This window comes from Brachyistius frenatus, unplaced genomic scaffold (genome assembly GCF_029030835.1).
Source record: "Brachyistius frenatus isolate BFR_SWC_R1_liver_20210118 unplaced genomic scaffold, ASM2903083v1 Contig_252, whole genome shotgun sequence".
Taxonomy (NCBI): domain Eukaryota; kingdom Metazoa; phylum Chordata; class Actinopteri; family Embiotocidae; genus Brachyistius; species Brachyistius frenatus.
Window position 1 is genome coordinate 72,902 of NW_027210851.1, and position 27,983 is coordinate 100,884.

Here is a 27,983-nt window from a genome sequence, read left to right on the forward strand (position 1 = left end):
CTTCACTCTCAGCATCCTCATCAGCCTCGTGTCCAGCAGCAGCAGGTGGCTCCTCACATCTAAACAACACTGATAAACCCACTGTAGTCCACTTGTTTAGCGCCGAACAGCATGCGGACAGAGTTTGCAGCTAAAGCTTATGTGTAAGTCGAACATCTCACAACCAGACATTTTTCTTGTTGGCGAGAACCGAACCTGAGAGAGACTGGAGTGCACATTTTAAACATTACATTCATCAGGGAGCCAGAAACACAACTCCAAGCAAATTATATCTTTTACTCTATTTCTACTGGATCTGAGAGCAGGCAAGTGTTTGCTAACATAAGGCTGCACCAAAATGGCCAAAAAAAAGAGAGAAGAAATAAAGAGGGAATTGCAATGTTTGGTTGTCTTTCTTTTTTTTTTTACTGTTAGACTCAATATTGAAGGTTTTTTGTTGTTGTTGTTTTTTGGCAGTTAGTATGTGGACATCTGCACTCCAAGCCACTAGAGGGAAGCAACATAGCTTTGGTGTCATCCCTCACCATTTGCCAACTGTTTAAGTTGGTGTGTTGGGATGGGATCACAACACACAACAACTCAAACAAGCCCGCAAGATAAATAAAGCCCATGAACTGCAGACACATCAAGGCATCTGATTCAGGTGAGAGATTTCATCAACTCCTTTACTTCCCTTCATTAATATAGTTTTCTTTATAGTATCTGGACGTATTTAGCTACTTTTTCTATCTGTTTACTAAATTAATCCTGTATGATAAGTCTGAAATTTCCTATTCACATTCATATTGCCCATATTGAGAGAGGTGCCATAAACTCCTTGTACTGTGTGAATATGATTACATTTTTAAAATTAAAACTACTGATTTAATGAAAACTAAGAGTAAATAAAATTGAGACTAAAGCTCAGTACATTCCCTTTACCTTTACCTGAAAGGGAAATAACTTTATTGAAGAGTGTTTCTGTACACAGTTATGTGACTGGTCCATTAAATGTAAAATATATAACCTGGCATTTACAAAGCTTAAATCTACATGCAAGAAAACAATATTCACAAATACTATAGAAACGTGATCAACTTTGTGCCATCTTCAGTTTGTACTGCAGCTTTTACGATCAGACACCAGGGTGCAGAGTAGCGCTGTGTTCAATGTCTCAGCACTGAAGTCAGTCATTACTGGCCACAGTGAGTCCTCCCAGCACTTAATCGATAAATTAGATGTAAAATTCTTGGCCTTCTTCTTCTTCTTCTTCTTCTTCTACTTCTTCTTCTGCCTTGTCTGCCTCATCACCTGCGGCACTAATGATGCTGCAGCTGTCTGAGTGGTTGATGGAAAGGTCGCTCAAAGATGGAGTAGCGCTTGTGTTCACACTGGTGCTTTGAGGTCGAGACCCCAGCAAGGTAGAGGGATTGCTGTTCATGGAGAGGCTATATGGAGTCCGGCCCAGTGTGGCTGACCTGCAGGGGTTCCCTGGGATTAGCAGAGAGAGGGAGGGTCCGATGTCTTCTGGTGGGGCTGATAATGGCCAAGAAGTCTGTGGCAGGCTTGCTTTGATGTACGCGGACACCACAGTGAGGTCCCCACTGCTGCCTGGATTTACTATGTGCCCCGTGTCCACGTCCGTCTCCTCTGCCCCGACCAGAGCATCCACATTGAGGCGGAAGGGAGGAACGAGGGAGGACCTCCGGTGGAGGGAGTGGGTCCTGTGATGGGGGCTGGGAGGAGGCCCGGGAGAGGAGCAGGTGGAGCGGGAGCTGGCTGAGCCCAGGTTGGGAAGGGAGAAGAGGGAGCTGGACCGGTGGCCCCTCCACTGGGACCTCCAGCTGTCAGGGTGGTGCCGGTCAGGCCACTGCTCCGGCTCGTCCGGCTCCTCGCAGGCCTGAGAGAGCGAGCTGTGGGAGGTCTGGTGGACTCTGGGACGGGACGTCACCCGCTGGTGATAACGGCGGTTCCTGTAGGAGGTGGCGGTCCGAGTGAAGGTGGACGGAGCTGAGGCTGATTCAGGGACGCTGGATGATATGTGGCAGAGATCCTGTCTGTGTTTGAAGTGTGTTCCTTGGACCTGAGCAGGAAGGAAAAAAAAACAGTAAGAATATGTTCTGTTATGTATTTTACTGTTAATATCAGACAGTCTGCACTGCAAAAAAGGCAGATGAAGAAGCAGTGAAAATCTAATTAGTCCAATTTTTTTTGCAAAGGAACCATTTGCAAAACCATCAAATCTATTTCAGTTAAAAAAACTGAATATTAGAATACTTTTAGAGCTGACAGCCTGACAATCAAACTGCATTTCCAATTTGTTTTCCCTTGATGCCTCAATCTGCCTCAGGTCTGTCCCCAAACTTTACTCGGTCTATGTCCCCAATCTCTCTCAGGTGTGTTTAGTTTCAAACTCTTTATCTTGAAAATCTGAAGTTTCCTTTCTGTATCTGGTTTTTTTTCTGTGCTAGTTTTAAAGTCCAGTCACTGCCAAATCCAGATTTTTGATGATCCTAACGGCAGATTTGTGATACATTTTTGAGGTTCACACAATATTTGCTTTAATCATCATTTTTGACCTCTGAAATGGCAGTTTGAGAGATTTTTCACTTGTTTGTACCAAGAGATTTGTTGGACTCTGTTCTATGTTCAATACATGTGGTGAATTATGTGGTGACAGGGGACACAAAGGAACGAGGTGCATATTCAAAACCATTAACCTCCTTCTGTCGATTCTCATGCAACGAGGTGCTCCTCACACGAAGTGGACGCGACACAGTGAAGGAGGAAGGGATACAACAAGGGAACAACCCCCAGGCTTTACCAAAGCCCCCACACGCCCCCTTGTTCTCAGCACTGCCACTTTATGAATCACACCAGCAGCTGGAGAAGCCATCAGCATCCAGAGGAGCCCCGCGGGTATCACACCTCCATTTATGAACCAAAGTATCTCAAAACACAGAGAATCTGTGTTTTACCACAAATCTACAGTCAATTATCATCCACAAGGTAGCAGGTCTGGAAACGTATGAAGCGATGTTCTTGTGTTTAACATGGAGTACAGCTGCAGCAGTATTCATTTCATTACTCTGTCAGTTCAGCTTCTCGTCTGTGATTTCCTCCTCTCTGCATATTGAAATGCTCCGTCCTCATCTCGCTGCTGATAGTTTCTCCATGTTTCTGTTCCCGTGTTTGCTCCGTCATCTGCCTTTCCAACCAGACAATACAGGCCACAGCAATAACTTTCCCCAAACCAGCTCTCAAGACAATTATTTCTAAGCGCAGAGGGAGGGAGGGCAGTTTGCAGATTTCCATATGTTTAAGTTCAACAACGATAAATATCTTTAAAGCGAATGTTAAACTTTGCTGAGAATGAGAGCAGAGTTGAACCGTGATTTACCACGTCCTCACGACAGGCTGAGGAAACAACTGACTCTGACAACATTAATAAATAATTCTTCTTCATGGCTTGAATCCAACACTTACACAGTGCAGTCATCACATGTATTATCCTGAATGGGGCTGACATGATCAGTTGATTTATCAGCTGACAGAAAATGATTATGGATTCATCATTTAAGGATTTTATTTAACATTTAATGGTTCAATATGAGAGTACCCCTTTTTTTCTGCATGAAAAAAATAAATATTAACCATATTATCATTGTTGATAACAGTTTGATCAAACAAAACAAATTATCTGCAGATGTCACCTTAATCTTGAGGAAATTTTCCTTGAAATTTTCACTTCCAGTAATACGTATTACAAAAGATGGCATTCTCCACAATAATTACTGTACACAGTGTGTAAATGACAAATACACCACACTGTACGCTGCATATGCAACATTCTATCATTTACACTCAGTTATATAGTACACCTTGTTTTAATTTATAAAAAATATTTAGTTTGACTTTAGGCTTTTTAGTTTAAACCACAGTGCAGGACTTTTCTATGTTAATGAATGTCTGTTATATTCCAGTAGTTGCCAAATTAGTTCACGTAATGATGGCTAAACCAATCACTGCCAGATAAATACAGTTTTAAGTCTGGTGTCTGGTGAGACGTTCTGGCTGGATAAATACAAACTGAGCACGCTCTCTATGCAGAGCAGGCTAACTGAAGATCTCCACCGGATACAGCGAGCTTCCGGTTGAGCTGTATGCTAACTTGAAAGGGGATGCATTAATTTCATCATACGGTTTCTTTCCACTTTCCACATGTTATCATAGCAAATCAATTAAATTCTGATTGTGAAATGAGTTCAGTTTGTGACGCTACAAACAATCTGTCCACCGTTTCATAGTACGGTAGCGAGTGGGCTACAGTGGAGCCTTTGACATAAGCACCTGTGGACAGTTTTTTGTAAGAACTCTCACTGGTGAAAGGAGGAGACAAAACTGATCGGCTGGTTTATGTAAAAAAAAACAAAATTAACCTCTCCCACACAGTAAAGAAGAAGGCCGTACATGCTGCCATTTATGCATTGTATGTTGTGATTCCAAAGATGCTGCAGATCAACTTCAGTTATTTACTGAAACTATTTCTGCGCCTGCTTGGGTGGAAGCATGCGTGCCTCACATCTCCTAATATGACCTGACAGGATGTGTCCAGTTTTCCGTGAGGACATGCTACAATGCTGATTGAGGAGTTGCAGCAGGGGGTGCTGGATAATGAGGTTGTTGACATGGCGATGACCAGACCCTTACTTTTGAAAGCTTTAGTTATCTAAGGATCTGCCGGGTCAGTCGGAGAGCTGACCTCAGCGAGCCAAAAACATGAACATAACTGAACACTAATCCTTGACTACTGCAGCAGCAAGAAAATGTTGTTAAATTTCAGCTAATAAACACAATTCTTCATCTGCTCAGAAGTTAGGTCGTGGCTGTTGGACTTCAACTGTTTTTACAATTAATTAATTGTTGCTGTTTAATTTTTCAACAAAAATGCCCATCTCCATTCTCCAGTCCCCAGTCAACTCCACTGAGTTTGCTTTTGTAATATGTGGAGCCATATCAGACCCTTTGGAGCCAGAAGTGACCATATTTGGATGAACTTGTGAGGAGCGAGCAGTGGATCTGACTCGATCTGATTGGGAACCTGAGGACACTACGCCTGCCCACCTGTAGCAGAAACCTGATGCAGAAACCTGACTGGACAGCATATGTCAATAAAACCAGAGTTGCCCCTAAACATACCACTTTTTGAGGCCTAATAAGTAATTCATGATGGAATTATTTTCAGATGAACTGCCAGAACACTAATAAGAAGGACTGTCCTTCGCCAAAGACACCATAATGACTGGTGACATTTTTTTTTATTGATTGTGTATTTCATGAGAGAAGTTGAATGGGAGTCTATGGAGCCAGATGCTTTTTGGAGCCGACCTCGAGTGGCCTTCAGTGGTATTGCACTTTGCGGCAGTTCCACATTGGATTCACTACCACTACCCCTCATAATTGGCTGCAGTTTCATACTGCAATTTCTGTCTGTTTCCAGTCTTTATGCTAAGATAAGCTAATCAGCTGTGGCTTCACATCGAGCCTACCATACAGACGCGAGACGGTTTACTACAGAAGCCGATGAGAAACTATTTTCAAACTGACATGAGACACAAAGTCAAGTGTATCATGCTGTACGTGTTACTTTGTGGAGGATCACATGACTTCAGTCCAGGTGGCAGCTAAGCATCATGCATATGGTCCATTGTCATGAGAGATTAGTTCATTGTTTCTCTCAGCGCTGTTCCAATCCCAGTAATGGACGGCAGCTTAATCGGCTTGAACTTTCAAAGCCACTTATCTCCCTCTGCCTGGACACACATCCCCTCTGAAACTGACACCCTTTTGACAACAAGCTTTTGACAACGTCGGTCTTAATGCGTGTGTGTGTTTGTTGACACACAAGCTTTCTTCGCAGCAGTCATTGATGTGTAATCAAAATGAAGCAGTTACAGTATACAAGGCAAACTTCTAGTCAATGCATGAGTGAATCGATGGATGGGTGAATGGATTAATTCAAATTTGGGGCCTCCATTAAAACGACTAAATTCTTCTTTGTCTGCGATCGACATTAAAAACATTGTGGAGAGCATCAAAACAAACAGATTTTCCCATGTGTATAAATATTGTATGTATATTGTACTTGTTCCCCCAGCGGACTTCTTTAGCAAGATTTGTCTTTAAACTTTTTGGGTATTAGTTATAATCTGCTCTAATCTGCATGCAAATAAGTCTTCCACAAAATTAAGGCAAACGCTGTAGAGTTACGAGATAACACCTATTTTATTGACAGAAATATCATACTTTTCATACTGACAGATTTGTTGTGGAAATCCAGGAAAAAGGTCACATGGTACCAAAAGCAAATCACTTTTCCATTTTAATTAGTTTTAATTGAAATCGATTACATAGTTTTTTGGGGTATCCTGATGAGTAACTGCAGATATTAGGTAAATGTACACTAGTTTCTGCGACCAACCCCTCAATGCAATGAGTCACACTATTTTTGCTAGTATTATAGTCAATTATAATGAATGAGCGATTGAGAGAGTAATTTCAGATGCAGAGAAGGATACAAAATTTTGCACACGAGAAAACTAAAACCAAAAAAGTCTTACCTGAAGCAAGATCTTATTTCCATCGTAGTCCTCCGTCCGCCAGCGGACCTCACTGATCGGGCTGCAGGGGTTTGGCAGCAGGGGCACCAGGATTCCAACATCCCGTACCCTGACCTCCATCACCGCAGACTCCAGCACCAATGGACTCTGACCCCGTGGGAGCCTCTTAAATGACAACTGGATCTCCATGTCAGGGTTGGAGTATATCACAAAGAAGCAGAAGTCCTCCTTCTTCTGAGCTATCCTTCGCTGAAGCAGCAGCTTGTACAGTCGCACCATGTCCACATAATTTTCATGGCGACAATAAACTGTAAATCGTACGATTTCCTTCCCGTAGTGGACCTGGCGCACGGCCCAGAGAGGCGTGCCGGTAGACAGAGTGAAGAAGTCCTGACTGCACGGAGTCAGCGGCGACATCCGCCGGCCATTGCTGACTTTTTCGGTGTGGTGGTAGCGCCAGGGCGGCCTCTGCAGGGCGCGGTGCAGCATCAGTATCTGCTCCTCACCGCCGTACGCCTCTTGGAGGAAGAGGATGACCGCCATAGCTGGCTGGCAGGCCGTGGCAGCCCCGCCATTCTGATGGCGCTTCGGCCGGGGCCGCTGGCAGGTGGAGGCCCGCTCAGAGACTCTGAAGAGCTGCAGCTCGGGGTGAACCCACGCCAGCACAGCATCGGCTGCATGCTGCAGGTACTTGCCGTGGCCCGGGTCGGCGATGAGATGGACACTGACGAGGAAGGGATCCTGGAACTCGCCCATTGATAGCTCACCTCCACCAGCAGACATGGAAGAGACAAGAAGAGAGATTTAGGAACAGGTAGAAGGAGAAAGGAAACTAATTGTGAGGAGGAAGAAGTGGGGAAAAGGAGATAAAAGTGCAATCAATGTTTTTGAACATTGACATTGTTACAGGCATGCAAAGCAGAAAGCTAAAAGACCCTGAATGAGACAATACTAAGGTTTGCATTGTTTTGTAAAGCTCAGTTTTCCAGACTTTTTTAAAACCCTGTTGCCTGAAAACAAAACTCCATATTAGGCTCAATTACAGTTTAGTTTTTAGTTGTTTTTTTTAAATGGTTTCTTTCCATATCTACAAGTGACAACACAGTATGGGTCACGGTTGGGTCAAAGAAATTATGGTTTTAAGTAAGAATGGGGTAAGACAACTAAAACGGTTGTAAGATTGTGATCAAAATCAAATATAAATTGTAGGAGTACGACAGAACCACCTCCGTCTTTCGACTTTATAATTGCTTGGAATACTTGGGGCTGTTTTTCCTCCAACATTTCTCTTTCCTTCTATCAACCTTCCACCTCCACTTTCCTCTGTTTACATCTTTGTCCAAGGTTTCCCATCCTTTCCCTCTTCATCTCTCGCTCCCAACCGTCTCCATTTCACTTCTCCACATCTAGCTCCATTTTACATCTAATTTCGATGTTTACCTTCCCCCCACTCCCCACAACCCCCCGTCCCTCTTTTATTCCAGACCCATGTGGAGCAGAGCCCCTCTGTGGAGGCTCATTAGTGCCATTAGGAGTCATTATTGAAGCCCGGAGGAATGTTCCGGACCACAGCAGGAGCGGTGCATTCAGGTGGAACCTCTCGGTGCACCCCTGATCCGGAAAAGCACAACGCCGTGACACAGGTGCTGCAAAACCACCACAGACATGTTTCTAAACTCTACAGTCATATTTCAGCAGTTTTTTCATTCTTGCCTGTTGCGTGTTACAACGCTCACACTATCTCCTCTTATCTGCATGTCCGCTCGCTCTCTCTTTTTGGAGAACTTTTCCAACAGTCTTTATCTGATTTCTCGGGGGACTTGTCCCATTTCATTTGTGCTTTGGGAAAGGACACACAGACTCCTTGTCCCTGGCACAGCAGACTGTTTGGCTGTTGCCAGAATCCTTCTGTTAAACAGAGAGGCCAAACAGGGACGGCCTCTGTCTCATGAGTCCCACTGGCCTTTTGCAAAAGGACACTTTCTGCTTGACCAGAGGTGACATTTTCAAAATGTTAAGATCAGGTGACAATGACACATTCCTAACAGGTATCTGTTGAAGGTGATAAGTGTGATGACAAGTATAAAATGTGAAAAAATGGTAATCACACTGTTTCTTATAAATTTGTGTAAAATTAAAATTTGAGAATTTTTAGTTGATTTTTAGTTCTAAGTTGATTTCTTTTTATGAGCTCAGTAGAAACTAATCTGAAGAATGAAAACATTACATAACTTAAAAAACTTGCTATGCCAACATATTCAGGCTGCAGTTGAGACCATTGAGAGTTCACAGTGGTGGTGAATTTATGATATTTCATTACTTCCTTATAAACTTTTTTGTATGTAAGGGGAAAATATGAAATTATTTTGTTCGTTGTCTTTTTTTTGTTGTTGTAGTGGCTATTTTATAAATTGGCAGTTAGGACATTAGAAATGTTTTGACCTTTACCATCTTTTAAAAATTGTATTGTAATGGTATTATTTTGACATGTCACCAAAAAAAAGCGCACAACGTTATACTGATGTTGCCGGCTTGGTGGAATTAGCTACGATTCAATCCGCATCAGATGAAATCTTGCCTCAGTCACCCAATTGGTCAGGAAAATATGGCAGGTTGATATAAACTGGAATTATTCTCTGGGGGATTTGAAAGGAGTCAGATTCAATGAGCAGTTTTGATATTAAATTCTGATTTGATGAGATGCAATCAAAGCCAACACATAGTGTCCTTGTGTGACTCAGTTTGTCTGAAGAGATAAAAACCACAGGATCAAGAGAGATCCACTGCAAGTTTAAGCTGGATGCCAGGACACACACACACTCACTCACACACACACTCACACACACACACACACACACACACACACACACACACACACACACACACACACACACACACACACACACACACACACACACACACACACACACACACACACACACACACACACACACACACACACTCACTCACTCACTCACTCACACACACACACACACACACACACACACACACACACACACACACACACACACACACACACACACACACACACACACACACACACACACACACACACACACACACACACACCACCCTCATTTACATCTGCCTGATCCCATTAGAATCATTGTCTGTCTGCCTCACATGTAGCCGGCATCGAGACACCAAACACAGGGATAATAGGGATCTTAAGGGTATTTACTGCACAACACTTTGTCCTGTCACACAGAGTAATAGCAACTCCTGCTGCTGTATACACAACTCTCACTGAATCTTCCAGGAATAGAGATCTTTGTCCTGAATTGTCACATTTCTTCCTTATTAGACAAATACAGGAAGCAGAGAAACAAATAAAGAGGTATTATCAAAAGATCTTTCATCCAAACTCTTCCTAAACATCTTCGTTTCTTGCTGATACATTTTGTGTAATGTCTAATCATTAATCAAAAGTTCTTCAGAGTCCATAACCGCAATGAAGTAGGGATTAAGGGCGAATCTAAGTTTGTGTTTGAGGCCACGAAATGTCTCCCACACGCAATGAAGGCCACACACCGTTTTTATTTCTGTCTCATCGCATTAGAATCGGTGTCTGTCCCCTTGGCATCTGACTGACACCTAGAAACAAACCACTGTTTGAAACACATGGATGACTGGGACATATCAAATATGAAATTAGTTCATCCCTCTTTCTGTTTAACGTTTAAAGGCACACATGAATTTGTCATGTTGTGTACCAGCTGACTTGTGTCTGTAGCCCTGATTGGTCAAAATCAAAAGGCCCAAATTTTGTCATTGGTTTTGGTTTGATAGTAAAGGCCACAATGCAGCTTTTTCATTGATTTCAGTTATAACACCATATCGGTGCATTCGGGCCGCTGCCACAGAGGACTGCAGACAAAAGTCATACGTCTGTCATCGCATACTTAGAAACTTGATCTTTATGTCCTGTGTTCCTGTTACTTTTGCAACTATAGCTAACGTGTAATATTAGATTAGTATCACTTCAACATTGTTTTTGTCACTCCTTCTTCCTCTTAAAATATATTTTTGATTTAATTATATCACATTAAATGCATGCAGAAAAAGGAAATATACAGCATACAACAGCAGTTCAGGTAAATTTGAACATTTAAAAATCTAGATTAAAGCTGACGCTTTCCTCTGGCAATATGTGTTAGTGGGGAGCTGTCACAGAGAAGAATGAATTCAAGATTAAGTCACCCCGATCCTGTGAAGAGAACCAGGGGGGGTTTGTGTGGAAAGCTCTGGATGAGTGTGTCGCTAAGCTCTTAATCCACTTGAGTCTTTGAGCTAAAACTGATGTTCTGACTCCACTGACCACATTCACACTCATGCATGTGTCCGACCATCCTCAACACACACACACACACACACACACACACACACACACACACACACACACACACACACACACACACACACACACACACACACACACACACACACACACACACACACACACACACACACAATAAATGTGCTTATTTACAGACAGACCTATCTTTTCTAATTCTCAGAGACTTTCACCTTGGTTATGTGTTCAAGTGTTAACCGGCAACACATGCTCACAGCCGAACCCACAGATGACGACGTGACATAAAACAACAGGCCTTCCAGTGGCCCCTCCACATATGAGAGTGATTAGCAGCGAAAACTCAACCTCGCCTTTTGTGTGTGTGTGTGTGTGTGTGGGTGTGTGTGTGTGTGTGTGTGTGTGTGTGTGTGTGTGTGTGTGTGTGTGTGTGTGTGTGTGTGTGTGTGTGTGTGTGTGTGTGTGTGTGTGTGTGTGTGTGTGTGTGTGTGTGTGTGTGTGCACAAGTACTGCAGTCGGCGCTTTAGCTAGTTTGGCCCTCAGTTTAAGTCAAAACAACTGAAGGGGGAAATTCAAGATGGGGGCCCCTTTGTCGTCTGGTAATAAAATGTTTTTTTTTTTAAAGTTCCAATAATTGTACATCATTTTGACTAATTGGTGCCAAGAAAATTAAGTCTTCAGTGTAATATGAATTTCTGTACGTTAACTGCACACTTTAAGTTTCTCTTAAGGTCTCTGATTCAACTTGTAGCACTTTTTCTTTTTCAAAGTTTCCTCTGTAAAACGTCAGGTATTGTTGTATAATTTTCTTATAGCCTAAAAATCCTATTGGAAAAGCCAAAACAATGAACTGATCCTACCAACAATTATTTCATGTGACTCCAAAGCCTGATATGTCTTAACCCTGTGAGCCACGACGCTGCAGACCAGTTCTGGGCTTTGAGACGTTTGCTAATGAGCTGCAAGGAGATGATATGATTGTACTTGGTGTTAGCGTGTAATACACCTGCCAGTCCACTACAGGTCACCCCGGGTTACCTGGGTGAAAATTCACGGTTTTCTCCAGCAAACTACGCTCAACCTAACTTCTGACAATAGCCTCCGTCCAATGACCTGTTTCATGTGACGTGTATCTACCCATCACGACGAGGTGATGTCAACCTTCACACTAACACATTATCCTCTAGTGGACTGGTGGGTGTATTTAGTGGTATCCCACTTTATGTGGGACTGCACAGTATTTTTATACCTATGGTCACACATATTGAGACCATGTCCAACATTTTGATTGGTTGTAGTTACTGATGAAACTGATTATCTTTTATACATCAAGTAACTGAAAGCACACACAAACACACACACACACACACACACACACACACACACACACACACACACACACACACACACACACACACACACACACACACACACACACACACACACACACACACACACACACACACACACACACAGAGAGAAAGCAGAAGAGCACAATACTAAAAACACGTTGATCCAACAGGAACCTTTAGATTCACACCCATGAAAGCAAAAACAAAAAGTATATTCATAATTTTATAAAAAATGTTACAAAATTAGGTTCATTGAGAAAGAAAAACTTTATTAAGAGTGAATGTATTCCACCAGTTTGTATTAAATCCAGTTTTACTCCCCCCCCACCACACACACACACACATTGGTATCTAGAGTTACCATGTGAGGCCCTCGTCTGCTCATCTTTTAAGGTTCAGAATTTCACACAATGAAACTTTGACGTGTTGTGGACAGGAGGAGATGGAGATGGAGCCACAGCCACCCAACTGTCCAAACACGTGCAGGGTGGATTCAATGAGGCCTGTAGGTGTAAATGTGAGCATGGAGGGTTGTATGTCTCCACTTGTCTCAGTGTTTACCATAAGGTAATACCATATTGTAAACCACAGTGAAGTGCACAAAATCAGTTGTGTTATTCAAGCGCTGGGAGAAACATTTCTTAAAGAGCCGCCTCTGAAACATTAAGTAGTAGAGTGGTCTTCTGAGGTTCAAGGAAGAGAATGTGATGATGTCACAGAAGAGAATGTGATGATGTCACAGAAGAGAATGTGGTGATGTCACAGAAGAGAATGTGGTGATGTCACAGAAGAGAATGTGATGATGTCACAGAAGAGAATGTGGTGATGTCACAGAAGAACAGTAGAAGTAGGCTTTATCAGTGTCAGGAAACATTTACAACTGGTCTGAACAACATGTCACAACAGCAAGGTTCATGGTCAAGACAGCGTGGAGGAGCAACGCAACCAAACACGCGGCAAACAACTGCATCTAAGAAAAGACACCTGCAGTTTGTGGTCACTGCACAGAAATTCAGCAGCTGGGACTTGATTTCTAACTGGGTGAAGATGGTAGAATGCGAGTCTCCAAGTTTTTTTCCTTTTTTTTGATAGAGTTATGTCTCAAATTCACATTGTGAAGCGACACAGTACAAGTGAGTCTCACTATGAATGTGTGGTGCAAAAAGAGAAGAATGAAACTGTGGGTACATCGATACCCAAAGATGATTCCCAGAAAGATAAGGAAACAGTAGCTGAAATAACTCATGCTTACCACACTGTGCAGCATCCCAACCATACAGGTCAGCAGATGTCGTAGTATTTTGGCACCACATAAAACCATTTACTGTGAAACTTCATGTTCCTTTTATTCTTACTGTATTTAGTTTGCGTTAGTTAATTCCAGGTTGGATAAACATATCAAAACTTAAGATTACCTCTCAGCATTGGTAACATGTCCCACTCTGTCTCACACAAACATACTCTTTACCCCACATCTGGTTTGTTGAGATTTGGTCACCCTCGGTGTATTACATGCGTTGGTGTGACACTGGGCTGTATGATGAGGGAAAATGAAGCACATCATTAAACTGTAAATGTTGCTTTTAAGCAGCTTTTATGCTTATTACTCTGAAATTGGTGCTGCATTTTTCCATCAATCTCTGTCATGCCCACATCAGCGATATAAAGATTTTTAAGTACATCCTCAATAAGTTTGTGACATTAATGTGAGACCTCTACCTCAGTGTGGCTGAGAACTCTATCTATATTTTTTTTTGTTTTATTATTTTACCATGTAACTACATTTAAAAAATGACCAAACACATGCAAATTTCAGTCTCTCTTTGGGTACATTTTTCACCTCCATCTCCTTTCATCTCCATCTATCAACAGCAGCACTGTTTACTTGTGCTCATGTTTCCTAGAAACTACAGCTTTTTCAGGAAGTCGTTGGAAAATTGTGAATACACATATGTGAGCGGTTTTTTTTTCACGTGACTTATTGTCAGTTACCAGAAAAATATAAACTAACTCCAACCATATCATTTAAGCAGTTCTCACACAAAGATAGCGTTAAAGTGCCAACTAATATATAACTGTCTTCTGAGGCAAGAGCTGAAATTGAAAGCTTCTGTTGCGCTCTCTGCTCGTCAGCTGCATTTCCCAGCTCAGTCCAACATGCATGAGCAAAAGTGCAAGTCTGCATTTCTGCACATAATTAAACTGGAGTGCACAAGTTGACACCATGAGAAGTAACAAGCCTTTTCACTCTGTCGTGTAGAAGACACTAACATGGCTTTTCATTCTTGATATGACTTCTAAAGAGCAACATAAGCAGGACCTGGAAATAAAGGGAATTGCCGACTTCCTTTCCCAGAGTAAAATATACAAAGGGCTCTGTATGTGTAAGCCGCCGGCCCGAACGTTTCACAGAAGATAAAAGCAATCAGACTAAAATGTGGAGCCACTCGTCTTGGCTTAAGACCGCTGTTAGTTTCAAACTTAAGAAGCAGATAGATTAGACTGTTGTGGGGAAAGATTAGAAGAGGAGGCTTAGTGAGCAGACCGAAGCCAGCCAGGGCTCGTCCAAGTTCATGGATGTCACGTGACCTTCAGTGACCGAGCAGACGAGGGACAAGGCAGCTCGGCTGAGGAGAGGGACAAAAGGTCCAAGAGGTGACGAGGCTGTGACACAGTTGCTTGATCTTTGAGATCACGCAACACGTTAGATCAAGGCTGAATGTCATCACCTCAACTTCAGGTCTTCATGGGTTCAACATTTTGGACCTGATCCAGAAGCAGGTCCATGGAAAACCAGCTCAAAAAAGTTGGAAAAGACCTGAGGATAATTAGACCTGATCCAAAACAAGGCCGACCTGAACAGATGCAAAACAGAGAACACTGGCAGCAGCCGCGGCTGAAAAGAGGAGAAACAGGGCATCTTGATGATGATAATGAAAATGATGATGATGATGATGATGATGCACCAATTGATCAGAACTAATAGTTCACTTGGAGGTACACAGGAAATAAATTGACACTGACTTTAGTTCAGCAGTAATACAATGACGCGCAGACCTCATTTGGTTGTTCCCACATTAGATCTCAATATCACTCCTAGTTCATAATCATTGTTCCATTTCACTGTGAACTCAATGAGCCCTCACTCACTCACTGATTACCAAGAAGGGCCAAGAACAAGGCTGACAGACGGAGCTGCTTCAATTAAACCATTAACAAACAGCCGACTGCAGCATATTTAACAGCTGCGATCTCAACCTCATGGTTCAAATCTCTTTTTGGAAGATGCACATTTGGTAACACTTAATCGAAGCTGCCTTATAGGCGAGAATGCAGCTCATACGTTCAGCTGGGGGTAAACCACCTTCAGTTGGTGTGTGTGTGTGTGTGTGTGTGTGTTGAGCTGTTACGGGTGGTCCTTGATCCATCAGGTCCAATTCAAACTGACTGTGCTGAAAGTGCTTTGGCTGACATCACTGCCAGTGGTTTGCCATGTAAAGGGATACTCTGCTGTCCTTTTTTACACAGACCTGTGCGTCATCCTCCTCAGTGTCTGAGCGTGAATGCAAGTCTGTGCAAATGAAAAGCAAAGAAGTAGTGAATGATCTGAACTCCCCTTAACCGTAAAAGGTGGAATATACACCACAATCTCCGTTAAGCACAATTAAAGTGTGACGCAGAGTTTACCTGGGATTTTTAAAGCTGATATTGACATTCAAATTTGAGTGAAAAGATATATACTAAAGCTGAATTTCAGATAGTGTGTTAATGGGTTACACTTCAGAGTCCATGCACGTAGCTGACGTGCACCTCTGTAAATATGTAAATACAAGCTGGGACTACAAACAAAGCAGGTGCAGACCGCAGAAACTGTGATACACTGTTTGTATTTTCTCCTCCAAGTTTATTGCTCAGGATGAGAATGAACAAGTGGAAGCTGAAGACTGTAATCTTCTCATTTTAAGTAACACAGCTATTGTAAGTCAGTCTTCTCCACAGTCAACCTTTATCTGCTCATCTCATAGCCCATTCTTTAAATATGTACATGACTCCACTGGTGATTTAACTCCAGCTTTATAAGAACTGCCACTATTACACAGACTGGGAATTAAACCAGGACATGTTTAGATTATGTAAGTATGCCATGGTGACACCTGACAGTGAAGTCTATAACTCTAAAACTTTACCGAAACACACACACACACACACACACACACACACACACACACACACACACACACACACACACACACACACACACACACACACTAGACATTGTGTAATTCCAATGCCAATTCCAGAGCAAAAACACAAACAGAAGCACAAGAAAATAATTTAAAATTAAACTTGAGATAATATAATTAAACAGATCTTTTCAACCGTTTTCTTGTTCTTTTTTTAATTTTTTTATCATCGCAACAGTCTCTACACTGTCAGATCAGAGTGCATTGGGGTTCAGGTAATTAGGAAACGTAAAGATTTTTTTTAAATCTTAAAAATGTTAAACTTAAAAACCTTAATCACCTTAATGCATTCTCGTTTCTATTTATTAATCTGTCTTCCTGCTCATATGCGACTTTTACACATCTAAATGATGTTCAGAAGCTCTAACTGACACTCAAAACCACATCAGTATCGTGATAATAACTTTTATGATACTGTACTGATTCTCAAAAATGCTGCATTGATTTTTAATTAATAATTTACATGCAAAGATTTGTAGCAATTTTTTCAGACTACAGAAAAAGTAAAGATCTGATGTTGGATATCACTGTGATAAATGCAAAAGTAGATCTCACTGTTTGGACTGCATAAAAAAACAGATTTTACTCAGACTTAATGCATATGGTGGTGTGTTCTTCATACTACGATAGTTTTCCTAAAAGCTCACATTATATTGAAGTGTAACCACTGTGTCGTGAAATGTATCGTATTGTCAGATTCCTGCCAACACACAGCTCTGGTCAGATCTTCAGTTATTGTTGGGAAGGGAGTAAAACTTTACAGGCTACGGCACTTTGAGCAGTAAATATTTAATCCAACAGCTGGAATACAGCAGTGAGGGTCATGTAGACATTTTGGAGAGTGGACTTGGAGTAACTTTAATGCACATGTGTTTCTGCTGATCTGCTGCCTGTCTGAGCAGAAATAACACAACTGGTCCTCAGGCATTAGTGGCTACACAGGCCGCCTGGACGAGCCAAGAGTTTAATTTTGTGGAAAAGAGTCATCGTTTTACCGCTTGCGAAAAGAACACAGCACGGTGAGCATGATTGACATGACCTGAGATACAGACACATGACAAACGCTCAGTAGACGTACACAGAGGGGCTGCTTATGCTGGGCTTGCTGCCCCAAGTGGTCAGTATACGTGTCATTCAGAAGTCTCTATTTTCTAAATTCACTTATGGATGCTACAAGTCACTACATGGGTCACCAAGACCCGACTATAGATGTTATCTCCTGTAATTTTACATTTTAGTGACATTCCTGAAATTTTCCTTATATATAATTTAAAATATTCAAATTAAATCAGGAAATGAAGCTAATGCAGAAGTTCAATAAGAAAGATCTGTTGCCTCACGTTTGAGTTAAATTCCACTTAAGTACTAATCCTTCTATGCTATCTTGTCGGTCACTTCCACTTTTCCACGCTGTCAAAATCACCTGTTCTCTGTCCTGACATCTTTGTCCAATGATTTTTCCGCCTGCATTTTTCGGGAGACTTAATCGAAGTCTCATCAGCCATTCACCTTCTTCGCTCCACCATCACCACCAGCGTCGAGGCTCCGGACGGTCCGGACCTCTCATCCCTATACTTTACCTGAGTCATCGCCCCTTTGACGCAGCCTCACCGTGGAGTCTAATTTCAAAAATTTCGAATATCAACCCATCATATCAAAAAACTGTTATTCACCTACAAATGATCTCTTATTGAAATATCGTATGATTATTCTGAACAAGCATTTGGTACTGACTTATAGTATCAGAAAGTTTTTGAAATTTCATGCCACCAACTCAAATCGATCGGGACTTTTATACGATTTTATACTCAAGTGGGAATGACGTAAAGGATGCATGCATCATGATATACGTTTCCTCACTTCATCACAGCAAGCAAACATCTTCTGGTGACAGACTGATCCCCTCCCTCCCCCCCATCATTCTGCGACTCCCAGCCTTTAGTCAGACTACTATCAATCCTGTCTCGCTGTCTGTGCCATAAAAGACTCACTGAACTGTTCAATATGCTGATGCATGATTTCACTTCCACTCACTGTTTTTAAATGTTCTTTTTATTCTTGATTTCTCTCCAAGGCCAGAAATATTCTCACAATCTTTTATTTGCTTCCAATTACCTGCGAAAGTTGGATGTTCTGAATGCATCTCGAGTTTTCGTTTCATCTTTCATCCAAGTTTTTCTCTTTTGGATGTCGAGTGCGGTTTAAATTTTCCGGACTAAACGTCTGCACGTAATAAATAAGTCTGCAGAATATTGTTTGGATCAAGTGTGACAAATCATGCATGTCCCCTCTCTATTTGTTTGCATCTCTATTAGTATATTTGTGTCTCTGCTTGGCATCTTTCTGTTGTTATAGTCCCCACATTTGGCCCAAAACCATTCATTACTCTGACAGCCGACCCCCTCAGCATCACATACATGCACACACACACACACGCACATGCTGAAAACCATAGGGGGCAGGGTCACAGGTCACTCAGGCTGAATGGACACTCATCTGCTTCGACCAATAGAGAGTGAGGTCATGTGATTAAGTGTTTGGGGTGGGACTCCACACTTTGAAGCCTCTTGAATCAAAACCTTTTTACCTTCAATTGAACGCTGGAAGATGCAGCACGCAGCAGCTGCACAACACATAAAAAGACAGAATACAACCGGCCTTTTTTTTTTTTTTTTCACACATATCACGTTACTGTCGTTGCAACTACAATTTCCACTCATCAACTTTAACTGTAAGTGATAAAATACTGTACAATCCAAATTCAAGACTCCATAGAGGATTTACATATTTTTTTCCTAATGCAGAAGTGGCAGAATTGCAGTAGTGAAGTTAGAAATCGTATCACTTGATCCATTTTCCAGACTGGCTATACTAAATTTTGAATTTAACTGCTAGCTGCCTTTCTAGGACTTTTTACTTGATGTAATATCTGATAAAACCCCTCCTCAAAGCTACACACAAAAAAAAACTACTGCATCTTAATAAGTAATTATGTTAGAGTCCTGGAGGATGTTTTTATTCATTAACTTGTGGTCTGTTTTGTAGAACAAGATAAATTAGGACAAATGGCACTATAAAATTCTTATTTTAAAAGGCCCGTATTTTACATTTTCCTTGTGTTCTTTTTTTTTTACAGTTTTGATATCCATAGGAGGATATTTTTGTGGTTGAAGTCACGATTACCATCTAAATATAGTTTCACGTCTTGTACTTAAGCTCCAATAAGAACAGGCTGTTTTCTGTCTGTCTTTAAAGAGCATTGATATCAATGACCCTCTCTTCTCTCTTCTGAGTGACACACCGCCAGGCCAACCCCGTGTCTTCTTCTGTCTTGCTAGCTCTGCAACAGAGGGATTGCACAGTGTTTTCTTACAAAAGGTTGGTCAGTGAGGATAACATGAGCGCAAGTTTGTGACATCACAAACTCACGACAGTCTAAACAGCACAGTTGCTGAATACAGGCTCTGTGCATTTGTTTCTGTAGACTGAGAGCTTTGACACTTTCATAGAATTTATGTAGTTCCTAGACCAACTTTATAATAAATAGTCGGTCCCAAATCAACTATGTACTGTGTTCGCATGAGTCCTTTTTTCCATTTTTAAGGACAGTGACACTAAATACTTGCAACATATTTTTTAAGATTTGCACCTTAAGCACATGAGTGTACATCAAGCGGAGAGCCAAAGACGAGTGTTGGTTTGGGTTTTCATTGGTACTTTTCATGTGATTTACTTACAATGGGAAAAGATTAGAAGAACCTTTTTCTTTAAACTCAGATGTTATTTTATGATAACTTCATTATCATCATTTATTACAGCTTCAACTAACTTTCGCAAGAATATTTGAAATCTTTTTATTTAAGTTGTTAGCGGTATGACTGAGCTTACAAAAGCTTCAAATGAGAGACAAACTATGTTTCAAAGTAACATAGCTTCACGCTCAGCTGCACCAGAGGAGGTGCTCGGTATTTAACAGTAACACCCTCACTGTCCTTGACAACTGGCATTTTAATGATCATCAAATTTAGATTCCAAAATATTTTTAAAAGCTTCCATTTCAAGACTGCGCCAGCTGGATTCCTACAGTTTCCATTACCCAGGACCTCCAGTAGAGAATAGACAGTCAGATTGATGGTTTAACATGATATCAGTGTGTGTCCAGGGGGCTTATGGCTGCTCTGAGCTGAGGTCAAAGTTCAGGGGTTAAGACCACCTGTATAAACACGACAGCACTCTCTACCCAAACCTAAATATACTTCAGTAGAAACTGATGCTACATGCACCTTTGCAAAATGAACACATTACTGCGCGCAGACATGCATAAGACACACTGAGGACAAAGACGAGCTGCCACACACAGCGCTCAGACAAATGAACATTTTCCCCTTTCGCATCTTTAGAAAGTCTGTCGCCACCGTAGTTTGTGTCCATCTGTCCAGTCCTTTCAGCTGAAACCATCTGTATGAACGTCAGTTTGACTAATGCACCAATGGGGCTCTTTTCACTTTATGTCTGTCTGTTCATAACACATGAACACATCCCACAGAAAGACTGTTTTCATACTGAGACACAGAACTACTATTAGACGAAGAGCTAGTACTACCTGAAGACCTCCAGTGATATTAAACCATTTAAGAGGTGATAACTGTTGAGAACTCCAACATGTCTTTAACACTAACTTGAATGAACTCTGTGAAGAACAGGTATGCAAGACATGTTCCCTGAAAGGCAATCAAGGTTTAAAATATAGTATAAGTCACAACTTGTGTCTCCTCGTTCTTTTCGTTTTCTTTTTCACGTTAAAATTACAGACGCTGAAGCAGAAGTTGTTTGATTAAAGCTCTGATTGCATTTTAGGCAGATTCAGGTTCATCCAGCTACTAGACCCATCTCAAGAAGGAGCAAAATCCTCCTCCAATCAATCCACCTCGATTGTTTTAGGGCGATAACAAAAATATCAGCGACCGATATATCTTAAAATCTGAAATCTGGAATATTACAATCTCTGTGCCTTTATACCATTGGAGGGGGATGAAAAATAAACAGTATACTTTTTGTAATTAGTGCAAAACAGCCCTTTAAACCATGGTTACAAATAAGGTACAGTTGTTGTCCATTCAGTCAATTTATGGGCAAATTAATTTCACCTGTTGCAGCTAAATGCCAATGTGGCATCACTCTAAAGTGTTGCTATGGTTACCACCGGTTAAAGGGAAGTGTCCTATTAGACAAAGTAAACTATCACCTGCCAGCCAATCAGAAATAAATATCTTCCAAGACAAATGGTAGGAATCATATTGCATTTAAAAATGCTTTCAGTCTGTAAATATGAGAAAGTTAAACACAGGCAGGATGTACAGTCACTGTGTACAGTAGTTGTTGTCCTGCAGTGTCTTTGTGAACGTGGTCACACTCTCCTGCAGCGTGTATTTAAAGTTCTCGTGTGCTGCTGCACATTTTGTTCCTGCTCTGCCTTCCAGTAGTGACAATAGGGGGCAGGAGCTCATCAGATACAGCGATGACACAGGAAACGTGAGGGGGAAAAAAACACACCAGACACTCACTACTGGATCAATGTGTGTGTGTGTGTGTGTGTGTGTGTGTGTGTGTGTGTGTGTGTGTGTGTGTGTGTGTGTGTGTGTGTGTGTGTGTGTGTGTGTGTGTGTGTGTGTGTGTGTGTTGCTATACTTCCTGACTTCTGGGTGGGATAGCACAGTTTCCTGTGGACCAGATTAATGGGGTACCATTAGATATAATCCTGGCATTGTGAAAGGCCTTAGAGACCTGGCAACCAGACTGAAGAGGAGTCGTGACCTCTGCATACACAAATCCTTACAATCACACACATTCACATAAAAGTGCACAAACGCACAAGATGAGTAACTCAGCAGCAAGCGATGACTTCATATTTCACCACAACTGCCAGCTATGACCGATTGAGGAAGACACACCATTGGTCGGCTAAATGCTGCAACTTCCTGTATCTGTTTCAAATTAAAAGCTCTCTTGCATTTCGTACATGTTCCAGACATATCCTTAGTTTTGACCCGTCTTGTGTTTTCAGCACACCAAGACATGTTCTTTCATGTGAAATTTACATCCTTTCCAAACCGTACATTTTTTTAAGCATTTTTTTTCTCTTTTAGTTGCCCGATCAATACAGATGTTGTTTTTTCCGGTGACATCCAACCATTCACTAAATCCAATGTGCAAAATGTTATGCATGCCAAGAAGAAAATATTATATATATTATTATATAATGAAGCAGCTTTCTATTAACCCAAAGACAGACTCCTCCCTTAAATCTACTGTAGGCCTTACAGACTGCACAAACACACAAACACAATCCTGGATTTATTTTGTCGGTGTGTATTAGGGAGATATGGTCTGATCTGTGTGTGTGTCACTGTTGGCATTCCTTCATGTCGCCATTGTTTTTACTTACTGCTCGTTGAGGACAAGGGACTGTAATCAGACCTGCAGAGGACAGGAGAGGAGAGACAAAAAGAGGTGGACAGAGAACGAGAGGACAAGAAACAGAGAGGGGAGAAAGGAGTTTATGTTACAGTGTGAAGTGCAGTCCACATGATTTACAGGATGACACACTCCTATTTCAAATAAAGTGCTGACATCTGGCTAAAGAGTCGGAGAAGTCCAGCTGGAAAGGTCACCAAAAATGCAAACGGACATTTCAGAGTGGTTTCTATCTGAAGGGATCAAACACAGGACATCTACTCAGGTACTACTTACACTATGCTCAAGTTCAGTTTTTAGCTACTTTTACGACTCATTTTACCTAAATACATCTATGTCATGCAACTGCATGTCTATGACATAATTCCACTATATGTCAAAGGGAAAGCTAATCGTTTGTACTTTATAATATTTATTTTGACAGCTGTGTCACTGATTAGTTTGCAGATTACGTAAAACTCCCTTTCTTCTTCCTCTTCTTCAATGGACTCATCCAAATTTCCACATAAACTCTCACTCAGAGAAGAGACGTGCCTAATCTGATTAAATACAATTTCTGCTAATATAATCTCCAAAGATTAGAGACAAATTCTGTCATTTTAAGTAATTTCCCACACAAGACACGTGTGCTCCCATACAACAGGACAGATTGAGGAGCTAACCTGCCTCCTGCATCTTTATAATCCCTGAACCGTCCATGGAACCTCAGCTCACATGTAAACCACACAACCTGAGAATATTAGTCCCGCAGGAGTCAGCTGACAGCCGGAGAACACGGCTCCTCCACACACACAGACACACACACACTCTCTGTGACTCTATCTCTAAACTAATAAGGCCCCTGCAGCTGCAGGAAACAGAGGAGCAAGTCTTGTTTCCTGCAGCAGGAGGTTATCAATCTAACTAACGGGCATTAGCGGTGTGTAGAAAGCAGTGTGGGAAGAGGCAGAGGTGAGGACAGAAAGATAGAAGATGATGGGGTACAAACGGGGGGAAATGCTGGCACGGGGAGTGAAAGAAAAGACATATATACAATACAGAGCAGATTATTAACTACTGAAAGGTTCCAGGAAAGGAACGGAGAATGAAAGGCACAGACTCATCCTTGCGTGCATAGAGGAAAAGACTTTCTTTTTTAGGTTTATGACTCTTCGTAGAGGAGCTGGAGGTCGTAGTGTGTGCACTTTCTGGTCTGTTATGATGACTCTCTTGGGTGTGAGTATTTGGCAGGACTCCCCCAGCAGTGTCGGTTAGCATCTCGCCTGCCCTTCTCAGTCTGGCCGCGCTGCCTCGCTTCATCTGCGTCCAAAGTCAATAAACACAGAGCGAAGCGAAGACAGGCAGCAGCCCGGTCAGGCACACACGGTCTGACTTCACAGTGACCTGACGGGCTCTAAAATCTTGTTTGATTAGGGTGGAGATGCAGGGAGCGAGCGATGAGAAGAGGAGGGACAGAGGAAGATGACAGAAGGATGAAGATGGACAGAAACTAACCGTAAATCCTCTATGACTGTTCCAAACAATGACGCATGTGAGCATTTTATGATCTGCCACCTCTACAGTGAGCCTCTAGTTATGTTCAGGAAGGATCACTGTCATGCTTAAAATGATCCAATGTTGACTGGCTGTAGATGGAAAAAAATCAACCATGATTTTCTATGTTTAAATCACAGCCTTGAACTTGACCTCTGTTCTCCAGAACACGACTTCCACCAGGACAGTCATTATTTAAACGTCTGCAAGATGTTTACTGGCAGCTAAACTTGCATCGCTGCATCAATAGATTGATTAAATTACTAGCCTATTTTTCTTTTGCCAATCAGTTTTATTGAGCTTCAATGTGATGTCATCAAATGCCTTATATTCAAAACCCAAATTTATTCAGTTTACTTAAATGGAAAAAAAATCAAAATGCAGAAAAGCTTCATTCTTCAATCATTTCTCTCAGCCTGTTTAAAAATATATATCAATTAACTGTAAGTGATAAAAATATAAAGAAAAAAGGCACTCAAAAACGACATTGTTTTTACAATAGTACACTGTGAAGGCAGTGATGTGTGACTCAGGGACAGCAGAGACAGTGTGAGGTGAATGAGGACTAAATACGGTGGATGTGTGAGCTTAGCAGGAAGTGGAGTGAGGCAGAGGAGGTGGAGGGTGCGATATGGTGAAGAGGCAGCTCTCTGGTTTAGCAGCTGGATGTCCCTGCCTTTCCTTTTTACATCAGCAATTTCCACGGGGGTCCTGTGCTGCTTCTCTCCCCGTGAACAGATGCTCTCTCTCACACACACTTTAAGATGTTTGGTTCCAGTTCACGGCCAGTGAGATCCCACAGTCCCAGGTGGCTCTGACAACAGGGGCCATTGATGTACGGAAGTCAGATTACATTTCCCAGTTTAATAACTTTCAATCTAAAAGTAAAGAGTCTAATTTTCCTGATGTGTTCCTGATAATTTGTTGTCTTTTTAAATGTTAGTCTATTCTGTTTTATGAAATTGCTATATAACATTTTACTAAGGTTGTTTGCTTAATCCTGATATGTTCTTGTGTGCTTTTATTGTTGTTTATCTGCCTCTTGAGTCTATTTTGTTTCATTTTTAACTTTTAAAGTGTTAAAAATCCAAGAAAAATTTGCTTGTTGGCTGCAATCTGACACTGATATATTAAACCTGTCACTTAATGAGCAATGTGTCCTTAAGAATAAACAACACTTTATGTAGTATAAGACTTACAGATGCCTTCAAACGCTTCCATTTTAAGCCTGAAAAATGTAGTAAAACCAAAAGTCAATGACGTATTGCACGTTATGATGTTTAGGCTACTATTAAGTACTCTCAATAACACACTTAAGAGAGCAACTTGCGTTATACCAGTCTGTAAAACAGTAAGTTTGGCCGTCACTGGTGGTCCTATCATTTAAAGAAATTATACTATAAATGTTTGATATGGTTCACTTGATGGATCTGAGTCTTTTAAACTTCTCTTTATTCCACAGTGAGCCTTCAAGGAGTAATGTGGACACAGGTAGGCATCTAAGAAAACAAAAAGAAACACAAACTGGCCTAAATATGGGCCACTGTGAACAACAATCCATACATGAAATTTGGGTAAACAGTCACAGTTCATTTACTTATTGTCTGTCCTTTGGCTAATTACACAAATCACAACACAAGCCTCCAGTTTTGATAATGTCTTTAAAGGATAGGTTCACAATTTGCCGAGTTTGTCTTGATACAGTTTACTCACATGTGCAATGAAAGAGCCTCTCTGTACTCATTCATCCTGCTGGCTACTAAGAGTTTCATTTCTTAAGTAATTGCAGCGGAAGTGATCATGGACAAGGTGAAATCATTATTTGTGTGCCATCACAAAGTTAAACCAATGTATTTTGAGATGAATTGGATGAATCCAGTTGGTATGGTTCATAGTCAGTTATACACCTGCTACAGTACTGAAACTCTGGAAGAGAACTATGTGATGTATTGCCTGCAAAGTTACACCTGTAGTGTTTTAATATAGACCTCAAAAATGTGAAACTGTCCTTTAATTCATTAGCACAAACACACTTCCTTCACTTCAACATTACATCCAACAGTCACATACCGCAGGAGAAACCGAGGCACATCTTTGTTTAAAGGCTGAAACAGATGGAACACGATTCATTTACTCTCCTTACTGTCCAAACAATCTTCTATTGGCAGATTATTTCAGGAAATGAGGCGATTAACTTTCCACCAAACGATTAGGATTATCAACCGTATGCCCTCATCAGATATTACATGTTGGCACAAGGAGGAAATCCAAGAAGAGCATAACACTTCAAAATAAAACTTATTTTATGACTTTAGTCTGTCTTGTTCTAGCCCCAGTTTCTATGTTTTGTGCAAGGGGCACAAATTCAGTTACGTCATGTATCTCTGAGATAAACCAAACTTCATTTAAAATATTGCTAATTTAATGAGGTCTTGCTTAAAGCACAATTTCAAGGCCACTCAATTTGATTTAAAACATCGTTACACACAAATGTTTGTAAGACCAAAAAAAAAAGACGACTCCTAGAATAAAAAAAAAAAATGTGTACGATGTGGGATTTTCACAATAAAATAAAATTAGACAACCTTTTGATTTTTTGAAATTAGTTTCTTCCTCAGTGAAAAGATGGTATGCACGTCTTAACTTTTAAAAGGTTTAACATTATGAAAAGTATTTAGCTTTGAGGAAAAGACATTTAAGGGGATTTGTTATTATTTCTGCTTCACTCACCCTGCAGTCTCGGCTCCTGAGTCCACGCAGTCATCTTCTGGGAAGGTTCTTTCCATCTCAGAGTGTCGGCTGCGCAGCGCTCAGCTGCATTGTTTTGAACTGCCGGTGAAACGAGTAAAAAACACGGCGTTCAAAAACAGGAGGATCAGTTAAATGTTAAATGGAGGAGCAGAGTTTCTGAATCCAGCGGTCTCTGACTCCACACACGAGCTGCGGGGTTTTAACTGGTTGAAGCAACAGGCGACCGACTGAAGGTTTCTCTACGTCAGCTGAGCTCTGACGTGATGCGTTCTGTGACTGTCGGAAATCTGACAACTAAAAATGTAGCGCACATGAACGAGACTGAATGTGAGTTTTTACAGTGGACCAAAAAAAAAATTGTTTGAGACAAAATGCTGTTTACATGTTGATTCATAGGGAATTAACATCAGGTATTTTTTTTTCATTTTAAAGATGTTTATTAATCATCGTTGTTTATGATGAATACATAACACTTTGATTATTAAGTATAAGAATAATTGTGGCCTAAAACTGCACAGCCACTCATTTAAAGCCTGGAAAATGTCACAATAAGAGATGTATTGGGAATGCTGACCAAGTTAATTTCACAAGATTAGAGCATTTAATGATAAATTAATTGTGTGTTATAATATTACTATCATGTATCAGAGCTAAATTCCACGATGGAATTGATTACAATCCTAATCTCAGTCAAAAA

At 41.2% G+C, this 27,983-nt stretch overlaps 1 protein-coding gene across 1 annotated transcript; it reads right to left on the bottom strand.

Annotated features, from left to right (window-relative positions):
• Window positions 1-933: 933 nt before the first annotated feature.
• On the bottom strand, window positions 934-27,441 carry LOC138634148 (protein FAM124A). Its single transcript, XM_069720818.1, has 4 exons — window positions 27,266-27,441; window positions 22,974-23,005; window positions 6,600-7,366; window positions 934-2,062 (listed from the first exon to the last, which is right to left on the bottom strand). The coding sequence occupies exons 1-4, from the start codon at window positions 27,319-27,321 to the stop codon at window positions 1,214-1,216; spliced, it is 1,704 nt and encodes a 567-aa protein (XP_069576919.1). The 5' UTR covers window positions 27,322-27,441; the 3' UTR covers window positions 934-1,213.
• Between the last annotated feature and the right edge of the window lie 542 nt (window positions 27,442-27,983).